The sequence below is a fragment of the Saccopteryx bilineata genome, chromosome 2, assembly GCF_036850765.1.
Source record: "Saccopteryx bilineata isolate mSacBil1 chromosome 2, mSacBil1_pri_phased_curated, whole genome shotgun sequence".
Taxonomy (NCBI): Eukaryota; Metazoa; Chordata; class Mammalia; order Chiroptera; family Emballonuridae; genus Saccopteryx; species Saccopteryx bilineata.
The window spans coordinates 247,242,281-247,259,638 of record NC_089491.1 but is presented as its reverse complement, the minus strand read 5'-3'; the positions used below and the strand labels follow the sequence as shown (position 1 = coordinate 247,259,638).

The following is a 17,358-nucleotide window of genomic DNA, read 5'->3' as shown; positions in this document are numbered from 1 at the left end:
CTTTCTCAGTGCATGACTATTTTCTGTATTCGCTTAGCTCTAGCCTTCATATAGATGTACATATAATTTTATAGTCTGCTTCTTTCTCTTTTTTATTGCATAAATATGTAAGTACTATTATAAACTGTTTATAAGCATTTTAGATACTTAAATCATACTTCGTTTGTATATGTGACCTAGACTTTAGATGACTATTTTTTTATGACTAGACATTTAGCTTATTTCCAATTTCCCATGGAAGGTGTTGGGCAGGCTTCAGTGGTTCAGTTATTGATTGAGCACATAGCTCTGAGTCAGGCCGTGCTCTTGGTGTGGAGGATGCAGGGATAAATATGACAAGCTTTCTGCCCGGCAGGAGCACACTGGTCTATGTTTTAAGATTATACTGTGCCGCACCGTTTGGAGAACAGATTGGAAATGAAGAATCCTGGAGACAGAGAGACCTGCTAGGAGGCCAATAGGAAAAGGGGCTGACATGTAACAGTGACAGTGGGCTGGGATAGAGGGAATGGCAGGGTGAGAGGGTCAAATGGCCAAACCCTGGCTCCTGATTGGTACAGCGAGTGAATAGATTCAGTGAGCAAAGGCCAGAAGGAGTCAAGGGTGACTGCAGTTTTGAGCTTGAAAAGCTAAGAGAAGTGAAGTGCAGTGGTTATAAGCACATAGGCTTTGGTGCCAGATGGTTCTCCAAGTTCAAGCCTAGCTCTACCCTATTACCTATGTGATCTTGAACAAGCTGCTGAATATCTTAAGCCTCAGTTTCCCCATCTGCAAAGTGGAGATAGCAATGACTCTTCTTCCTAAAAGTATTGTATGAAGATAAAACCAGACTATGTATGGAAAGAATATAGCATATATGATGTAGTGAGCATGATAAAGTGAGATGTGTAGCATGACAGCACCATTCTAAGCACCTTGTATACACTAACTCATTTTATTCTCACAACAACCCTATGAGAGAGGTGCTGCTTGTATGTGAGTTCTAAGGATAAGAAAGCAGGCCCAGAGAGGTTCAGTAACTTGCCCAAGGTCTCACAGCTAGTAAGTGACAAAGCCAAGACTCAAACCCACACAGTCTTGTCTCAGAGTTCATGCTCTTAAGGACTGTGCTTTCTGCCTCTCTGCTGTGGACATATTGAGTGAGTGACATCCCTCTGGTGACATCCATTTGGCAGCTGGAACTTGGTATTGTAACCCGGGACAGAGATCAGAGTGTAGGATCTCCGAGACAGAGACAAGAGTAGAGGCCCCAGGCAAAGATGAGATTTCCCAGGGAGAGTGAGACATGGATAAAACAGGAATTGAGCAGAAGGAAGAGGAGCCAGCAAACCAGGTGAGAAAGAAGGATCAGAGGAGTGGATGAGAATTAGGATTGGAAGGTGTTAGAAATTTAGAAAGAACGATACAGTCAGCAGCATCGAATCCTGCAAAAAGGGAGTAGGATGACCCGCTAAGAGGTCATTGGTGACCCTGGAGAAGCAAATTCAGTAGAACTGATGGGGCGGGGACCTCAGCTATAAGGGGCTGTGAAGAGATGGGTGGAGGGCAGACAAAATAGGTGGTTGGAACAGAGTAGAATAGACACGAGATGGGGTCAACAGGCTTAAACCCCAGGCTCTTACCTTTATTAGGTGTGTGACTTCAGGGGAGTCACTGAACATCTCTAGGATGCTGATTCCTAACTGGTCAGATCAGGCACCAAGAGCTGCCCCTGAGGGTAGGGATTTGATGGCTGATGAATTTAGAACAGTTAGCAGGAGTAGGAGTTGTGCTGGCTGAGATCACATGAGATAACTTACACGGAAATAACTTGAGCTTTGAAGCACGTTCTTTAAAGGTGCAGCTTGGTCATGCCATTGGGGCTGGTTCTGACACTCAGCACTGATGGGTCTCCCTCAGGTACCACGTACCCGGCCTCTTGGTCAGCTGGGATCTGTGATGTTGCAGGATCCCTGCCTGAGTCACAGGCCGAGAGATGACTTTGCCGGTCTATCCTTCATATGTGAACTGCAACGCTAGGATTTGAACCCCGGTGCTCCACCTCAGCACCTGTGCCCCACTAAGGCTGTGTGGCACATCATCACTTGGCTGTGTGGCCAATGGTTAGGACTCTACCCTAAGAGGAAGAGCATCCAGGTGTGGCTTTGCAGCCGACGGAGAGTTGGGCTGCTCCGTTAACCTCAGGCTTGGGAAATGGTCCTACCTGACGTTGATGTGAGTCGGAGGAAAACGTGCCAGGATCAAGCTTTGAGTGTTGAGGAGAAGGATGCCTTGTGGTGCGACAAGGAACCTCAGTACATATTCTGAAAGGCAACTTCTTGGTTCTTGTATCATGGTGTGTGTCCTGAGGATTATCTTGCAATTTCTCTCTGTTTCCTCCTTTATCTCCTGTCCTTCCTTTCTCAGTCCATAGCATTTTAAAATCTTAGATTCTCTCCTCTTCTTTTTTTCTTTCCTGCTCCTGAATCTCTCCTTCTCTATTGACCACATGTCCCATCCATTCATTCATTCGCTCAGTGCTCTGAACCCGACACCTGCTAGTGCTAGAAAACACTGTGAAGGACAGAAAAGAAATGAAAAGTGGGGATTTGGACATTATAAGGCTCAGCTTCTGCCCTTAAGGGGTTTGAAATCTAATGCGAGGAGAAAGACATCTACACAGCGACCCATACTGCAGGTGGGGCCGGGATGGAATCTGCAGGTTGTCACCATGGTCTGTGTCCTTTGGCAGCAGCCCGGAAGATTTATACACCCCGTTGGCTGTGGCCGTATGCTGTAATAACTGGGTCGTTTCCTCATTTAAGACCATCCATAAACTCCGATAAAACTGTCCTGGAGCCCAGTCGTCCAGGGGAGGGGAGGAGTGGGAGGGACCGGCGCGGCCGTGGGGGGACGCTGAGGGCAGCGGGAGCAGTTGGAGGACTCAGAGGGCGCAGCCCAGGCAGGGCAGCTGGCCCGCACCCACCTGATGAGTGCCTTGTTTCTTTTCCTGCTCCCCGTGCTCGTCCCCTGCTGCTGGCTGCAGTGTGTCAAATCCTCCCCAAGGGGGTGGTCGCTGTCCTGGGACCGTCCTCCAGTCCAGCTTCCAGCTCCATCATTAGCAACATCTGTGGGGAGAAGGAGGTGAGTGCTGGGCCAGGTTGGGGGACGATCTGCAGGTGGGCAGCCTGTGCCCAGCCGTGCTGTGGACTTGTAAGGGCTGGAAGAGCCCTTTGTACCTTGTTGGTGTCACTAATAACAAAGAACATAGATACAAAACAAAGATGTGGTCCTTTGCGGGACACCTGTGTTTGCCAGGTTGTTTGGATGGAGGGGACTCAGAGAAGAGGTTTCACAACAGGATTTTCAAGCTGATCTCCTTTGAGTCTTAGGGTTGTCCGGGGGAGGGGGGACCTTGGTGGAGGTGGGTGGAGGGAGAGGCTGGGACTGGTGGTGGCCCAGGGCAGGCACCAAGTGATCAGATTCGTGGTTACGTGTTTATATATTGGGATTGTGGGGGAGGAGGTATTGCTACATTTGACTGGTAAAATAAAGTTTGAAAACTTCTTTTTCTTTAGCTCTCTAGAAAGAAGATTTTAGTTTGCTTTCTTCCTCATTCGCTGATTCGTGTTTACTTGTCCGGTCAGTAGATTCCTCCGCAGGTGCCTCCCCTAACTGGAATCTCTCTCCTTTCGAAGTGCCGGTCCGGTCGTTCCCTCTAGTTCCAGTTCCAGGAGAAAGCAAGCTGGCAGGGGGCGCTTCTGAGTAATGGTCTGCCCCCTAATTCATCAACTCTCTTCCTCCTTCACCCCTGGAGAAAATAAACTAGAAAGTTCAGGGATTCTGCCGATTACTGGAATTTTTCCTAGTTCTTCCTGGAAGCAGTCACTTCCTTCCCTTCAAAGTGTATCCCTGGTAGACGGGGGCAGAGTGACTGACTGCGGAGTCTCTCCTGACCCCCAGGCCCCTCAGGAACAGATGGAGCTTGGTGGTGAGGGGCGTGAGGCCAGGAGCCGGGCAACAGGAGGGAGGGGGGGCGGGGGAAGGAAGGATCAGTTTTTCACCTGTCTCAGGGACCTGGAGGCTCAGCTTTGGGAGGATCTGGTTCTTAGAAATAGGACCGGCCACCCACCGAGGACAGAAAGCTCCTCGGCCAGCTACCCCTGAAGGCAGTAGAGTAGCAGACAGGACTGTGGCCACCCCAGGCCCTCTGGACCTATTCCCTTTGATAACACCACATCTCTTATGATCAGAAGGCTGAGCGAGTCTCTGAGGCTTTGGGAAAAATATTTACCTTCCCTGTTTCATGAGCCTACTCTCAGAATTGTCTCCCACACATTAAAGAGCCGGGCAGTCCTAGCTTCAGTCCCCTGCTTGGTCTTGCTCTCCCGGTGCCAGGAACTACCCTGTAGGCGGAGCCTGAGCCTTCCTGCTACATGCCCTGTCCATGTGGACGCCCCCTCCATGCGGAACCCCCCACCCCGCATCCCCTCAGATGTCCTAACGGGTGATTCCTGAGCCAGCCCAGGCCCAGAAGGGAGCTTCTGTCCCACTGCCGCCCCTTCTAGCCTATCACAGTCCTTAGTCCCTGGAAGTGAAATCTGAAGTTTTATTTCAATCTTTCCTGCCACGCTCCAAATAACCGCTCAGATCTGCAGCAGGTGTTACTGTAGCGATCGCTGTGGCCTTCCTCCAGTGAGATTGCCAAGTTCCCCATTCTCTTTTCTGTTCCTGCCTTCTCTTTTCTTTCTCCCTCTTCCCCATCACCTCTGCCTCACTGTCCCAGACAGGCATTCCCCGAACGGCCATTCCCAAATGGCTTCTTCTTGGGGTTCGGTGGATTTTTATCTCAGCTAACACATCCCTGATTCCTGTTTGGCATTTTAGAGCAGAGGCGGCGACTTTTATTCGTGACCGTATTCTTCACCCTGCCACCCCAATTGGTCCCCGTGCTCCCGGTCAGCCAGACAGGATGCTCTGCCCAGGGGCCACCCAGACAGTTCCCCCTTCTTTGTCTGGTCATGTTCCTTCCAGAGCAACCTTCACTTTCAAGTCAGATTATGCATTTCTTTTAATATTTTATGAGGCTGAACTGCCTTACACTGATTCCCCTCCACTCCGGGAAGAAACGGAGTTCTCACCAAGGAGTTCATTTCATTAAAAGCCGCTAACATCTCTGTAGCCCCTGTGACTGGTTGCTGTCTGCCCTGCTGCCCTCCCCTCTATCCTTCCCCCCTCTCCTTCTCCCACATATCTTCATAATGACCTCCTGGGATACATTTGCAATTGCAAATCAGTGATGGATTGATCTTGGTCCTCGAGAGAGAGTATCTGTAGGATTGACCTGGGTGGGGCATCTCTACCCGCTCTGAGTGGCTGGCTGCCTCCGCTGCAGGCTTTAGAATGGCCGAATGCCAGATACTTCCTACCAGTTACCCCTCCTGGGGCAGCCTCTCAACCCTCATCCAGCTCCAAGAGCTTTTTCAGAAGCTCCTACGTTTGGGGAGGAAGGGGAAAGAGAAGGAGGAAAGGCATTATCTAAACACTACTACATGCTAGGAGCTGGAAGCTCTTACGTCCTTCACACATGGGATCTCGTTTCCTCCCCAAACTCCAAGAAGCCCGCATTGTTATTTATCCCCATTTTAACGAAGCCAGATAGGTTAAGCAGGTTGCCCCAAATCACACAGCAGGACCTGGCTGCAAGCCCGAATCTTTAGACTCTGAAACCCACATTTGTCCTTCACGTTTCTGAGTCTTTTTCCTGATTCATCTCTAGTTTCCATGGTATTTCTGAGGATACTACATTCTACGGGAGGGTGAGTTAGCTGCTGATGGGACCCTGTAGGCTGGGTATCCATACAGGGAGAGCCTTGGTCAGAAATGCTCAAATGTGTAAGCCAGCCAGCCTGGCACCCCTGTCCTTGTCCAGCCTTGCCCCTTTGGGACCTTTATATCCTTTCAAGGTTCATTCATTTTAGACAGATTGTACGGGATGCAAAATACAGTCTGGGAAGAGAGATTCTTATGACATGACTTTTTAGCATCTTGTCTCATAACTTACCAGCCTCCCCCCAACTCTATACTTTTCTGTCTCTGCTGGAAATACTGCCCCCTCTTTATAGTTCAAGGGCTAATCTGAATTAAATTCAGAAATTTTCTCTCTAGCTTCTGCTAAATGTTTACTGTCTCCTCACCCAGCCTCAGAAGAGATCTGGTCTATGGCTGACTTTTCTCAGAAGCTGAAAATGATAAGGTAGCAGACTCCTACAGAGATGTCTCGGTAGTATCTTGGACTCTGGGCCAGCCCAGATGGAGAACACTTCTGTAATCATTTTTGACTAATCCATTCTAAGAGCCAATCAACTCACCATCAGAAAGTTCTTCCTGCTGTTTATCTTCAATCTCACTTGCTTTAACATCAGTCTAAAGCCATGCCTGCTATTACTTGGCCCTCCCATAGGGCACACTGGTCCTAATGGAGAACGAGTGTTGAAATTTCAGCCCCATCTCCCGTAGAGGCACCGAAGCAGTCTTCAGCTTTCCTGGCTCTGGGTCCCAGGGATGCGGGAGACAGAATAAAATCAAAGTGGAGGGCAGCTTAGTGCAGTTTAACTTTCCTGTTACCTACCTAAGAGCCTGAGCTTCCCATCAAGCAGCCATCACAGCCTGTTAATATCTCTTCCCAGGAGAAGAGAGGCAGAAGGCAGGGGCAGTGCCTCTCTGAAATGTCAGTAACAGATGTAGAGGGAAGCTGACACTGTCCTAATGAAGCCAAAGCAGGCATTTATTTACCTGGCTCCATTCGGAGGCTCTCTATATCTAGGTGGTTTTCCGCCTGCGATGCTGCTTTCTCCACGTGCATGTTTCAGGAGGAGCCCATCCCGGGCTTCCCCCAGGAAGCTGGAGGGAAACTGGTTAATACACCTGTTAACTAGGCTGGGCTGACGGCCTGTGCTCTCAACCCCCAGGGCAGTATTTTTCTCTTTCTGCCATCTCTGTTCTGATTTATTAACTACAACGAAAATATTATAAGGATTATGCCTTCAAGAGCCATTTATCTAGCTGCTTAGCAGCTAGACAGTTTCTCTGAGAATAAAGACCCGTTCTTTTTCCTTCTCAGGACCCCAGGCCCCAGTACATTTGCACAGGTCTCCTTCTGAAGGGGCTTCCCATCCTGGGTCTTCCTATCTTAAGTGTTGTCCAGGATGTCATCTTGTTTCCTCCTGTGGAGTGGGTGCCCTGAGTCCCGCAAGCTCTGTTTCCCACCTATGTGTGGTGAAGGTCTTACCGGAGAGAATTCTCCCTCCACAGCCTAATCTAACTCCTTTCTTTCTTTCTTTCTTTCTTTCTTTCTTTCTTTCTTTCTTTCTTTCTTTCTTTCTTTCTTTCTTTCTTTCTTTCTCTCTCTCTCTCTCTCTCTCTCTCTTTCTTTCTTTCTTTCTTTCTTTCTTTCTTTCTTTCTTTCTTTCTTTCTTTCTTTCCTCGATCCTCCCCGCTGCTCATTTCTGCTCCTCCTCCCAGGTCCCTCATTTCAAAGTGGCCCCAGAGGAGTTTATCAAGTTCCAGTTCCAGAGATTCACAACCCTGAACCTCCACCCCAGCAACACCGACATCAGTGTGGCTGTAGCTGGGATCCTGAACTTCTTCAACTGCACCACTGCCTGCCTCATCTGTGCCAAAGCAGAATGTAAGTTTCCCCAGGTGGGCTCTGCTCCAGGCCTTCGGGGCTTGTTGGTTTCAAGCTGATAGATTTCCCCCTGGTTCCCTCAGATCATCAGGCTTATAACTGGAGGGTTCCAGTATTCCCATGTGTCCTTGTCCGTGTGTGTGCACGTGTGGGTATGCATGTGCCCGTGCTCGAGAGAGCGGTCTCTTTAACAGAATTCCCTGGGCATGGGCAGAACAGAGAGAACTGGGTTACAAGGAACCTGGCCAACCTCAAGCCTCTCCGCATCTGCAAACTCAATCCCCACATTTTCAGCCTTGTTGTTAAGGAGCTACAAAAAGGGAGAGAGGGGAAAATATCAAATTGGACACATTTGCACTTGATGGGTTGAAGAGCTTCTTCCCCCTGGAGAGCAGGTTTTGCTGATGGAACAAGGTCCAAGGTCAATTCCTGATAAAGCACTTTTTTTTGCAAATGCATGTTTTGGAAATGGCGTTTCTCTGACTCTCAGACAATTTGTGACATAAATTTAGTGCTTATGAGATGTAGCTGACTTAAGCCAGCACTTTCCAGAAAATCTGTGTGTCTGTGTGCACGCCCAGTGGCAGCTGCACACCCACAGGCAGTCAGGCAGGTGCTGACCACTGCTGTCACTGGGGCCCAATGCCTGAACCCCAGGCGTCTGTGTCCTGTGCAGCTCACCTGTGCAGGTCTTGCCCTGCGAGTCCAGGTGGGCTGCACTGGCAGAGCTGGGCCATTTCCATCAGGGCTTCCTTCAGTGACAGTGCAGAACGGTTCTGCATGCTGAAGTCCCTCCTCCATCCTGGAATCCTGACAGTACCTGTAAACCAATGCTCCTCCCTGTCAAGGGTCAGGGCCACCTTCTCAGCCATGCCTTTGCAACTGATGGCCTCCACGTGTGCGTTCATTCATCTATTCAACACAGATTGGTGATTTTCTCTGTGCTGCAGGAGAAGCAAAAATAACTGAGTCCTGACTATGTGTGCATTTCCCCCCTAATCTAATCTGCAGACTTTATTCAGATGTCACCCATTATCCTCTGTAGTAAGAATTTCCCAGGGCCAGGATCCAATCCAAGATCACCTGTTGCATTTCATTTGTCATGTCTCTTTTGTCTTTCTGTAACTGGATCAATCTTAGTCTTTGTCCCCTCAACTTTGACATTTTGAAGAAATGGGACCAGTAATTTTGTAGAATGTGCCTCGATTTGGGTTTGTCTGATACTTCCTTAGATCCAGGTGATGCACAGGTGGCAGGAATACCTCAAAAGTGATGCTGTGCCCTTCTCATTGGTCCTGTCGGGTGAGCAGGTGATTGTGACTTGTTCCCATATTGGTGATGTTAACTTTGATCACCAAGTCCTGGATGTGTCCTCCAAGTTTCTCTACTGTAAAGTCACTATTTTTCCCTTTGTAATAAATAGCTAACTCGAGGGCGGGGGGTAGATTACCTGAAGTTATATGAATATCTTATTTCTTATAGTACATTAATGGTTCTTACGTGTATCAAATTACTATAAGGATTGCCAGATAGTGACTTTTAAACTCTATCATTCCTCCTGCATTTGTTAGTTTACTGTAAGCATCTTTGCTTCTCCCTGATGATTCATTTCTGTCAATATGGATCCATGAATTCAGATTTTACTCAGTAGGTAATAAACCAGCACTATCATTACTTATTTTGATACTCAGATTGTCCCAGATTTGGCAGTGGGAACTCCTGCAATGATAGGCTGGCTTCTCTGCCTGTCATTCTTTGAGCGCATTCTTCCTTCCAGCACATGATGGTCCGGGCTTGCTCTCCAAGCCCCAGCTCTGGACTCAGCCATTGTTGCTAAGGAGCCCTGGTCCTTTTTAGTGGGGAGGAATATAAGCATCCAAGATCTGGAAGCTGAGTGCTCATTGCCACTGGGGTGTAATTGCTCATGTTTTTTCAATGGACAAACTGGCAAAAAAATCCACTTCCTATCATTCTTGTCTTTCACCATTTTATATTTGTAGGTCCTTCCTCTCCCTATGAGAAGCCTGGTTCCCAACAAAATCAATTCACTTGCTCCTTTGCTCAATTCTGTGATACTCATACACTTCTTTCAGGATTACTACACCCACACCACTGTTAACAATACACCTTCTAACCTGTTAAATCATTTAAGTTATTTCTGCCTTTTTTTTGGTCCTTTTGTCCTCAGACAGAGGGGAGTAAAAGTGCTATAGCTAAAAGTTACTTGGATTCTTTCTTTTCCTTTTTCTTCAATATGGTTGTTACTTATTTGGTATATTGTTCAGTTTGTCTTTTTTAATTTTCAACTTTGAAGTTAAAAAATAATCCTTGTTGTCTTAACTCCTGGTATTTTAATTATGACGTGTCTTGGTATGTGTCTTATTGGATTCATCTTTCTTGGATTCATCCTGAACCTAGTATCTGTTTCCTTCACCAGGTTGGGGAAGTTTTCAGCCTTTTTTTTTTTTTTTTTAATAAGTTTTTGTCCCTTTTTTCTCTCTCTTTTTCTTTGGGACCCCGATGATTTGAATGTTAGTGTATTTGATATTGCTAATTTTAGAGGTCCCCTAAACTATACTTTTTACATTTATTTATTTATTTATTTTTGCTGATCTGATTGGGTGTTTTCTACTACCTTTTCTTCTTAATCACTGATTAGGTCCTCTGACTTCATCTGTTCTGCTGTTGAGTCCATTTAATGTATTCTTTATTTCTGACTGGCTCTTTTTTTTTGGTCTCTAGCTCCTTTTTTTGTGTTTCTTGTCTGTTTGTTAAGATCACCGAGCATCCTTATAACCAGTGTTTGAACGTTTCATCTGATAGATTGCTTGTCTCTATTTCATTTAGTTTTTCTTCTGACGTTCTGTCCTGATCTTTCATTTAGGACATATTTTCTATCTCTTCATTTTGGTTGTATCTGTGTGTTTGTTTCTATGACTTAGACAAAACAGCAGTCTCTCCCATCTTGAAGGAGTGACCTTGTGCAGGAGCTACTCCTTTGTAGACTGCACGTGCTGGGTGTCTCTGGCAGGCCAACTGGAGCTGAAGCCACAGGGAGTCTCTTGGAGACAAGACTGATCAAGGTCTGGAGCAATAGCTAGAGTGGGAAAGAGCCAAGGGAAGTCCTGGGGCCCACCGCACCAGGTCCACCCTCGCAGGCTGGTTGGAGTTGTAGCTGGAGTGGGCTCAGGCCTCTGATAGTCCTAGGGGAAAGCCACACTGGGGCCTGGAGCAGAAGCAGGAAGGGGTGTCCGCTATAAGGATTCCTGGAGGTTGGATCTATAGCTGGGGGTGGGGTATATTCTGCAGGAAGTTCTAGAGACAAGCCACACTGAGGAGAGGAGGGGGGGGCTGTGGCAAGGGTGAGTGCAGGTTGAGGAGAGTTGAGGGCAAGTCATGGGGCTGGAACCTGGAGCTGGAGCAGGCTGCAGGGAGACCTGTTTCTGTGTGGTTTCTGTCTCTCACTCTCTCTTGTTTGTTGTGCAGGAGCTGTTCATTCAGCCCTCAGTTCTTCACGGGGAATTGCTCTGTCAATAAGTGTTAGTTCTATGTGTTCCCGGGAGGAGGTGAGGTCAGGGTTTTCCTATGCCGCCATCTTGGACCGGAAGCCTATGTGTGCTTTTTATATAGTTTATTTATTACAACAACCCAGGGTTTGGAGGTATTGGATTTCCCATTCCCCCTTTCAAAGTTCAGTAAAATTTAAAATTCAGTTCCTCAGTCTTACTGGCCACATTTCAAGCATTCAGGGGACACATGTGGTTAGCACAGATGTAGAACATTTCCATCAGAATTCTATCAGCCAGCACTACTTTAGATGGTGAATGTTTTGTGAATAATGATTTTTGTTCAACTCTCCCCTCAGATCCCCCCCCAGGAATGTTGGGTAACACTTTGTTCTATTTCCCCCTTGTAGAGAGTCACAGTGCCCACGAGCAGGGACACTCTGAATTATCTCATACCAAAACAACTATTTTCCCTCATCTTCCAAATAGCTTTGGCCACAAGCTCCAGAGGGTGCTGAGCTGAAACCCCGTAGGATGCTAGTACTTGATGGAACGTGCTTGGGAAACCTTGCATTCTACCAGGTGGCCCTCCTTGTGTAGGATCCTTGCACATTGAATACTGTAACAGAATCAAGGATTCTCTCCTTGAAATTTCTGCCACAATCCCTCTCAGGCTGGGCTGAACTGGTGTACCTCATGCACCTAGTGGGAATGCTGAGAGACAAAGGACAGGCTGTAAATATTTCTAGGCAAAGATTCTGCTGCAGTTTTCCTCAGTGCTGGGTACAATGTTTCACTGACCTGTCAGGAAGTTCTTTCTTGTGACTAACCACAGTCCCTCTTGCTGTCAGCCTGAACTCTGTTTGCTCTGTTTCAGCTTTTCCTGCCTGAACCCTGTTAGCTCTGTTTCAGCTTTTCCTGGGTTTTGGGAAGTATGCTGCTCAGGTGTTTGTTAAGCACCTACTATATGCTGGATTCTATTTCTAATAAAAAGGGCTCTTTCTATTAGAATTATGACATTCCTTGCTATTCAGGGTTCCTTGTGGATGGCAAAGCACTTTCATTTATGTTTTGCGATTTTACCCCCCACCTTGCCCCCCAGTCATTCTAGAGCCAGGCAGAGTTATTAAGGAACTTACTTAAGATCACATGACTGGTAGGTACATGGCAAAGTCAAGACTAACTCATGACTCTGAGCCAGGCCTTCCTCCACGACTTCTTCTACCCTCCGGGTCTGCACAGATGGCCTCAGGGCAGCAGCTCAGGGCAGACTCCGCCTGGGGGGACAATGCCCTTCTCAGGGCAGAGGTCTCTCTGGAGCAGTATCTCCCCTTGCTTTCTCAAGCAGGGTGCGGGGTGGCTGAGCAGAGAGTCAGTCCAGGAGAGGATGAGCCAGCCCCCCCCCCCCACACCCCACCTGTGTGCCCAGGTCCCGGAGAGGCCAGCCCACAGCCGAGGTGGGGCTCATCCACCACACAGCGCCACCTCTAGGAGAACTCACCCACTGAAGCTGCTCAATGACTGGAGTCCCACCCACCAGGGCCAGAGAAGGAAGGTGGGGCAGAGCACAAGTTCAAGGGCAAAGAGGATTAAAAATCTCATCAAAGAATGAGGAAATGAGGGATTGAAGGGAAATGCAGGAGAGCTTGGGAGTAGACACTCTTCCATCTTCCTTATTAATTCAGGGCCAAGAGACACTGAAAGTCAAATTAGGAACAAGAATTTAATTTTATTTTCCATCTATCAAAATTAAGCATAACAGAAATCATTCCATGGGGAATCATACCACATACTCTCCTTCTTCCCCAAAGTAGTTTTTTTAATAAGCAGGTTTCCGACCAAGTAAAGTTGTATTATAGATTACATTATTTTAAGTAATAGAGGGAAAAAATCAGAAAATCTGCATGAGTCTAGTTCCGATGATGCTGGTGGGGATGGGGCGGAGAAATGGGGAGGAGTCTGAGCATGACCGTCCGTCCTGGTTATCCTTACCGAGCCTGGGGAGTTTGCTGTTTGGGGTCTTCCAAGGAGAGTTGAGGTTCCCCGCTATAGCCCCGAGACCCTTTGGTGCGATCACCCAGCCCTGCCATGGAGTTACCATTTTAAACTCTCAGGATGGGCCCAGAGCTTTGGATTCCTTGAGGTCACGAGTGTAATAGGTTGTATGTTTTCCCGATATCTTTATACATAGATCAAACCATCTTTTTTTTTCTTTTGTAAAAATACTTGCTCTGGTGTTTCTAAGTATTTTAATGTTCTTTCTGTGGCCATGTTTCCTGTGCCCCTTTACCTTTGCAAGTTATCTTACTGCCTGTTTGATCTTGGGAAAGTGACTTAAGTATTCGCTAGTCTTTTGCTGTCCTGTCTAAAAAAAATGGGGACAATTTTCTAGATGGGACAATTGCCCTCCCTTCAAGGATGGCTGAGGGGACCTGGATCCCTTTGAACAAGACCAGGTCAGGACCTAGGCAGAGTGACCAGAGTTTGGCTCTGTCCTTATACCATCCTTGTGTTCACTAAAATTGGTTCACGTTGTTGGAGAGGAACAGGCTCCAGTCTCCTAAGGAGTAAGTGCAGCTGAAGAGAAATGCAGAGCCTTCTTGGGAGTCAAACCAGGCTGTTCTACCACTCATGAGCTGTGTGATGTTATACAGGTCACTCTACCTCTCTGAGCCTTAGTTCCTTCCTGTGCAAAATGGGGGTAATAATGCCTTTCAGGGTTATATGGATGGGTGGTATCTGGGCACAGATCATAACACACATTTAACTATTGTTACTTTATCCTACAACTCTGGTTATGGCAGAGGGATAGAGAATGGGGTGGACAGAATAATACCCAGGGCTCCTTGCGAGAAAGAGTAACTGGGGCAGTAGTGGGCCTTCCCTGTGCTGCCCCCAGGAAGCGCTGTGGGAGGTCTTTTAGTCATAGTGGTACAAAATTAACCATTTATTGAGAACTTACTATGTGCCAAACACTCTACTACCTCATTTAAATCTTATGATAACCACTTATGATGGGTTCTAGAAACATTCTCATTATATGCATGAAGAAAAGAGAGAGTAAGTCCATTTTCAAGGTTGCATGATTCTTGTTACCTCCTCTCCCTCCCTCGCTGAACACGGTGGAAGAGACAGAAGTGAGGGACCATCTTTCCTATGTTGTAGGAGGACTGGGTGCTTCCACTCAAGTGCTGAGAGCCTAAGGGCCGAACTTGGACTCAGAAAACCTGGGTTGGAAGCTTGGCCTATCCTAGATTTTGTAGCAGGATGATCTCAGTCACTGCATCTCTCCCACCACAGTAATTGATCTCTACCCATATAGAATGTAATAAACACAGTGTAATATGGGTATAATCATAATACCTGCCACCGGGGCACTGTGGCAGTTGTCAGCTGTATGTGAGGTTGCTTAGGACACACTGAAGGCAGTCTCAGAACAGAGACACCTGTTGGGTCCTGTCAGCTGAGGCCCAAGCTGGAAATACACACCCTGAAGTTAGGAGACTGATGAGAGTACAGAGACCATGTTCTTCCACGGCCCATCCTTTGCATCAGATAAGGGCCCAGCGACAGACCTACTGTGAGCAAGAAGCCTCAGCCTGCTCCCCCATCCGCTCTTCCTCCTCCTCTGGCCCTTGTGTCCTGGCGCCCTCTGCCTGTTCTTGGGGCCGAGCCTAAGTGTGGGAGGGACAAAGCTGAGAGGCAAGTGAAATATGTTGCTCAAGCATCTGAACTTATTCTGCATCCCATTCCCCACCGGCAGCACTTTGGACCCTCATCTCTCTCTCTCATCTGCTCTGTGGAACAGGTCTGAAAACCACACACCCCGAGGCGTGTGTGCCTGGCAAGCAGAAGGGGGATGGAGACCTCCCAGATTTAGGGCACTGTGCACAGTGATGAACTCATGTTATCTCATTAAGTCTTCACCACAGTCCTCTGAGGTCAGTATTACCTCGGCTGTCTCTGCAAGGATGTAAAAAAAGTGCTGCCATCCTGGGAGCACTGACATTTTGCAGAACCAAAGCCTATAGCCAAAGGCATCAGCCAGTGGAGAGAAAGTGAGGCTAGTGAAATGGGTGATTATTCTTCTTTTGATACAAGGATCTTTGTGTCCCCTGAAAACCCTTCACTTAGGTATTTGTGTCCTTGTCCTATGGCCCTGTCCAACCCTGGCTATGCCTTTCACAGCCTCTCCATCCTCCTCCTACCCCACAGGGCCCCTGCCCTCCAATTCCCAAAGCCAGCCTCCCTCCTCCTTCCCAGGACAGCTGGCCCGCTGAGCCGCTCTTCAATCCATCCCATTGCATCCCACGCAAGACTACAGCGCCCCCCCCCCCGGTCCTTCGCAGCCTCAGACTTGGCAAACACACCCATTGCTGGGCCAGGGATTCTGCTGAAGAAGAGGGTTGGGGCGGAGGTGACAGGGAAGCCAGGGAAAGAGCAGCTTTCAACCTCTCTGGTGGCAGCTGCCTTCCATAAATCCCTTAGTTCCGTTAAACAGATAGAAGTGGGGAGAAGGACAATTGGAAAATGCAAACTGCACTAAAAAACTCCTAATATTTTTAATATAACTAAACCACATTTCCCTTCTGCAAATGCCTTCCACTGCCTAGAATTTAAAAAATATCCTCTTCTGATTCATTGAATTAGAGAATTTGTGGGCTGGAAAGACACCAACATTCTTCTAGTTCAACTTTTCACCCACTGGTTCAATTTCCTGTACAACAGTCCTCAAGAGGGGCTTCTGTCTTTCCCTGACTGCCTCCAGTGACTGGGAACTCATCACCTGCTGATGCAGCCCATTGCATCGTTAGACATCTTAGAGGTTTGTCCCTACGTTGAGCTAAAGCTGTCTCCCTGTGACTTCCTTGTATCCACTCATTGTTCCTGGTGCAGTTCCTGAGGCTGCCAAGAACAGTCTGTCTCATGACAGCCCTGCCCAGCCTTCCTCAAGCCACGTACCTATTTCTTCAGCTGTCCCTCAAGTGGTGTGGTGTTTGTTCCCCACATGGGACTGCTGCTCCCCTGGCCTGTTAGGGTGTAGGGGTGCTTTCTTCACCCCACAGACTCTAGTTCAGCCCATCAGCAAGTACCCTGTACTCTGTCTCACACTGGGGATGTGTAGAGAAGTTTGAATAGGACCCCTACCCAACATGGTGAAATAATTAGTGTATATGTATATACCTATGCTATAAAATATTTTATATGGATTATAACTTGAACCTTAAAAGGGAAAAAGAAAAGATACCTACTAAGATGGGCTCCTGGTGGCTAACTGGACTAAAAAAAAAAAAAATCAGAGCCTAGCAGCCATTTCTGCACAGGGGCTCCTCACACGAACTGTACTTTGAAGAGAAGCCTCTTTGCTAACCTGCTTGCCTGCACTGTGTTTCTGCCATCTCAGCCATCACTTATAAAGTTGTTCCTGGAATCCTATTTCTACCAATAGGACTGAGGCTTTTCAGAGCTACACAGCCCTGACCAATCAGAACAGTGCCTTTGTACCAATTAAATGTCAAGGATTTGGATTCCTCATTTGCATGAGGATGGACCAATCAGGGACCAGGAGCGGGGACTTCTGTCTGTATAAGCCAGCTCCCCTCTGTCCTGGGGAGTGTACTTTCCACCAAAGGCTGGAGCCGAACCATTGGAGATGGTTCTCTGGAGCAGAGTATAGTGGAATAGACTGGTACAAACTGGTGTGGAGCAGACTCTGGTGGAGCAGTTGCCTAGCTGAAGAGGGTCCTAGCCCCAGGGAGCCTCATGCCACACAGTAGTACTATGGAGCTGTTCCACAGCTGTGCTGTTTTCAGAGCTATGCTATATTACTGTTGAGCTGTGTGCACTAAAGTTTCCTTCTTCACCGCACCCCAAATTGGGGATTGCTGTTGGTGTTGAATTGGCGCCAAGGACCATCTGTTGACATAACCAAGGGCTGTATTTTGTGGATTGGATAAGTCTTGTAAGAGTTAGGAGATGGTGTGAAGGATGGTTAGGATACGGAGCTGTGGGGGAGGGGGGTCAATGGAAACCAGGTTGTGGAGCATATTCTAGGTGACTGACACTGTTCTGTTTACTTGACATCCTCATAAGCCTGTAAGGTGGTTATTATCCTCATTTTTAGGTGAGAACACGGGCTGCAGAGGGTAGAGGAAAGTGCCCGCACTAACAGCCCGGCAGCAC

The 17,358-nt window shown here is 47.7% G+C and overlaps 1 protein-coding gene across 1 annotated transcript in view; it reads left to right on the top strand.

The window, feature by feature from the left end:
• The window catches only part of GRIK4 (glutamate ionotropic receptor kainate type subunit 4), a 379,418-nt gene that overhangs the window by 226,074 nt on the left and 135,986 nt on the right, over positions 1–17,358 (top strand). The window contains exons 4-5 of the mRNA XM_066259819.1: positions 3,026–3,123; positions 7,504–7,669. Coding sequence (XP_066115916.1) covers positions 3,026–3,123; positions 7,504–7,669 — 264 coding nt within the window. The remainder of the gene's footprint in view (positions 1–3,025; positions 3,124–7,503; positions 7,670–17,358) is intronic.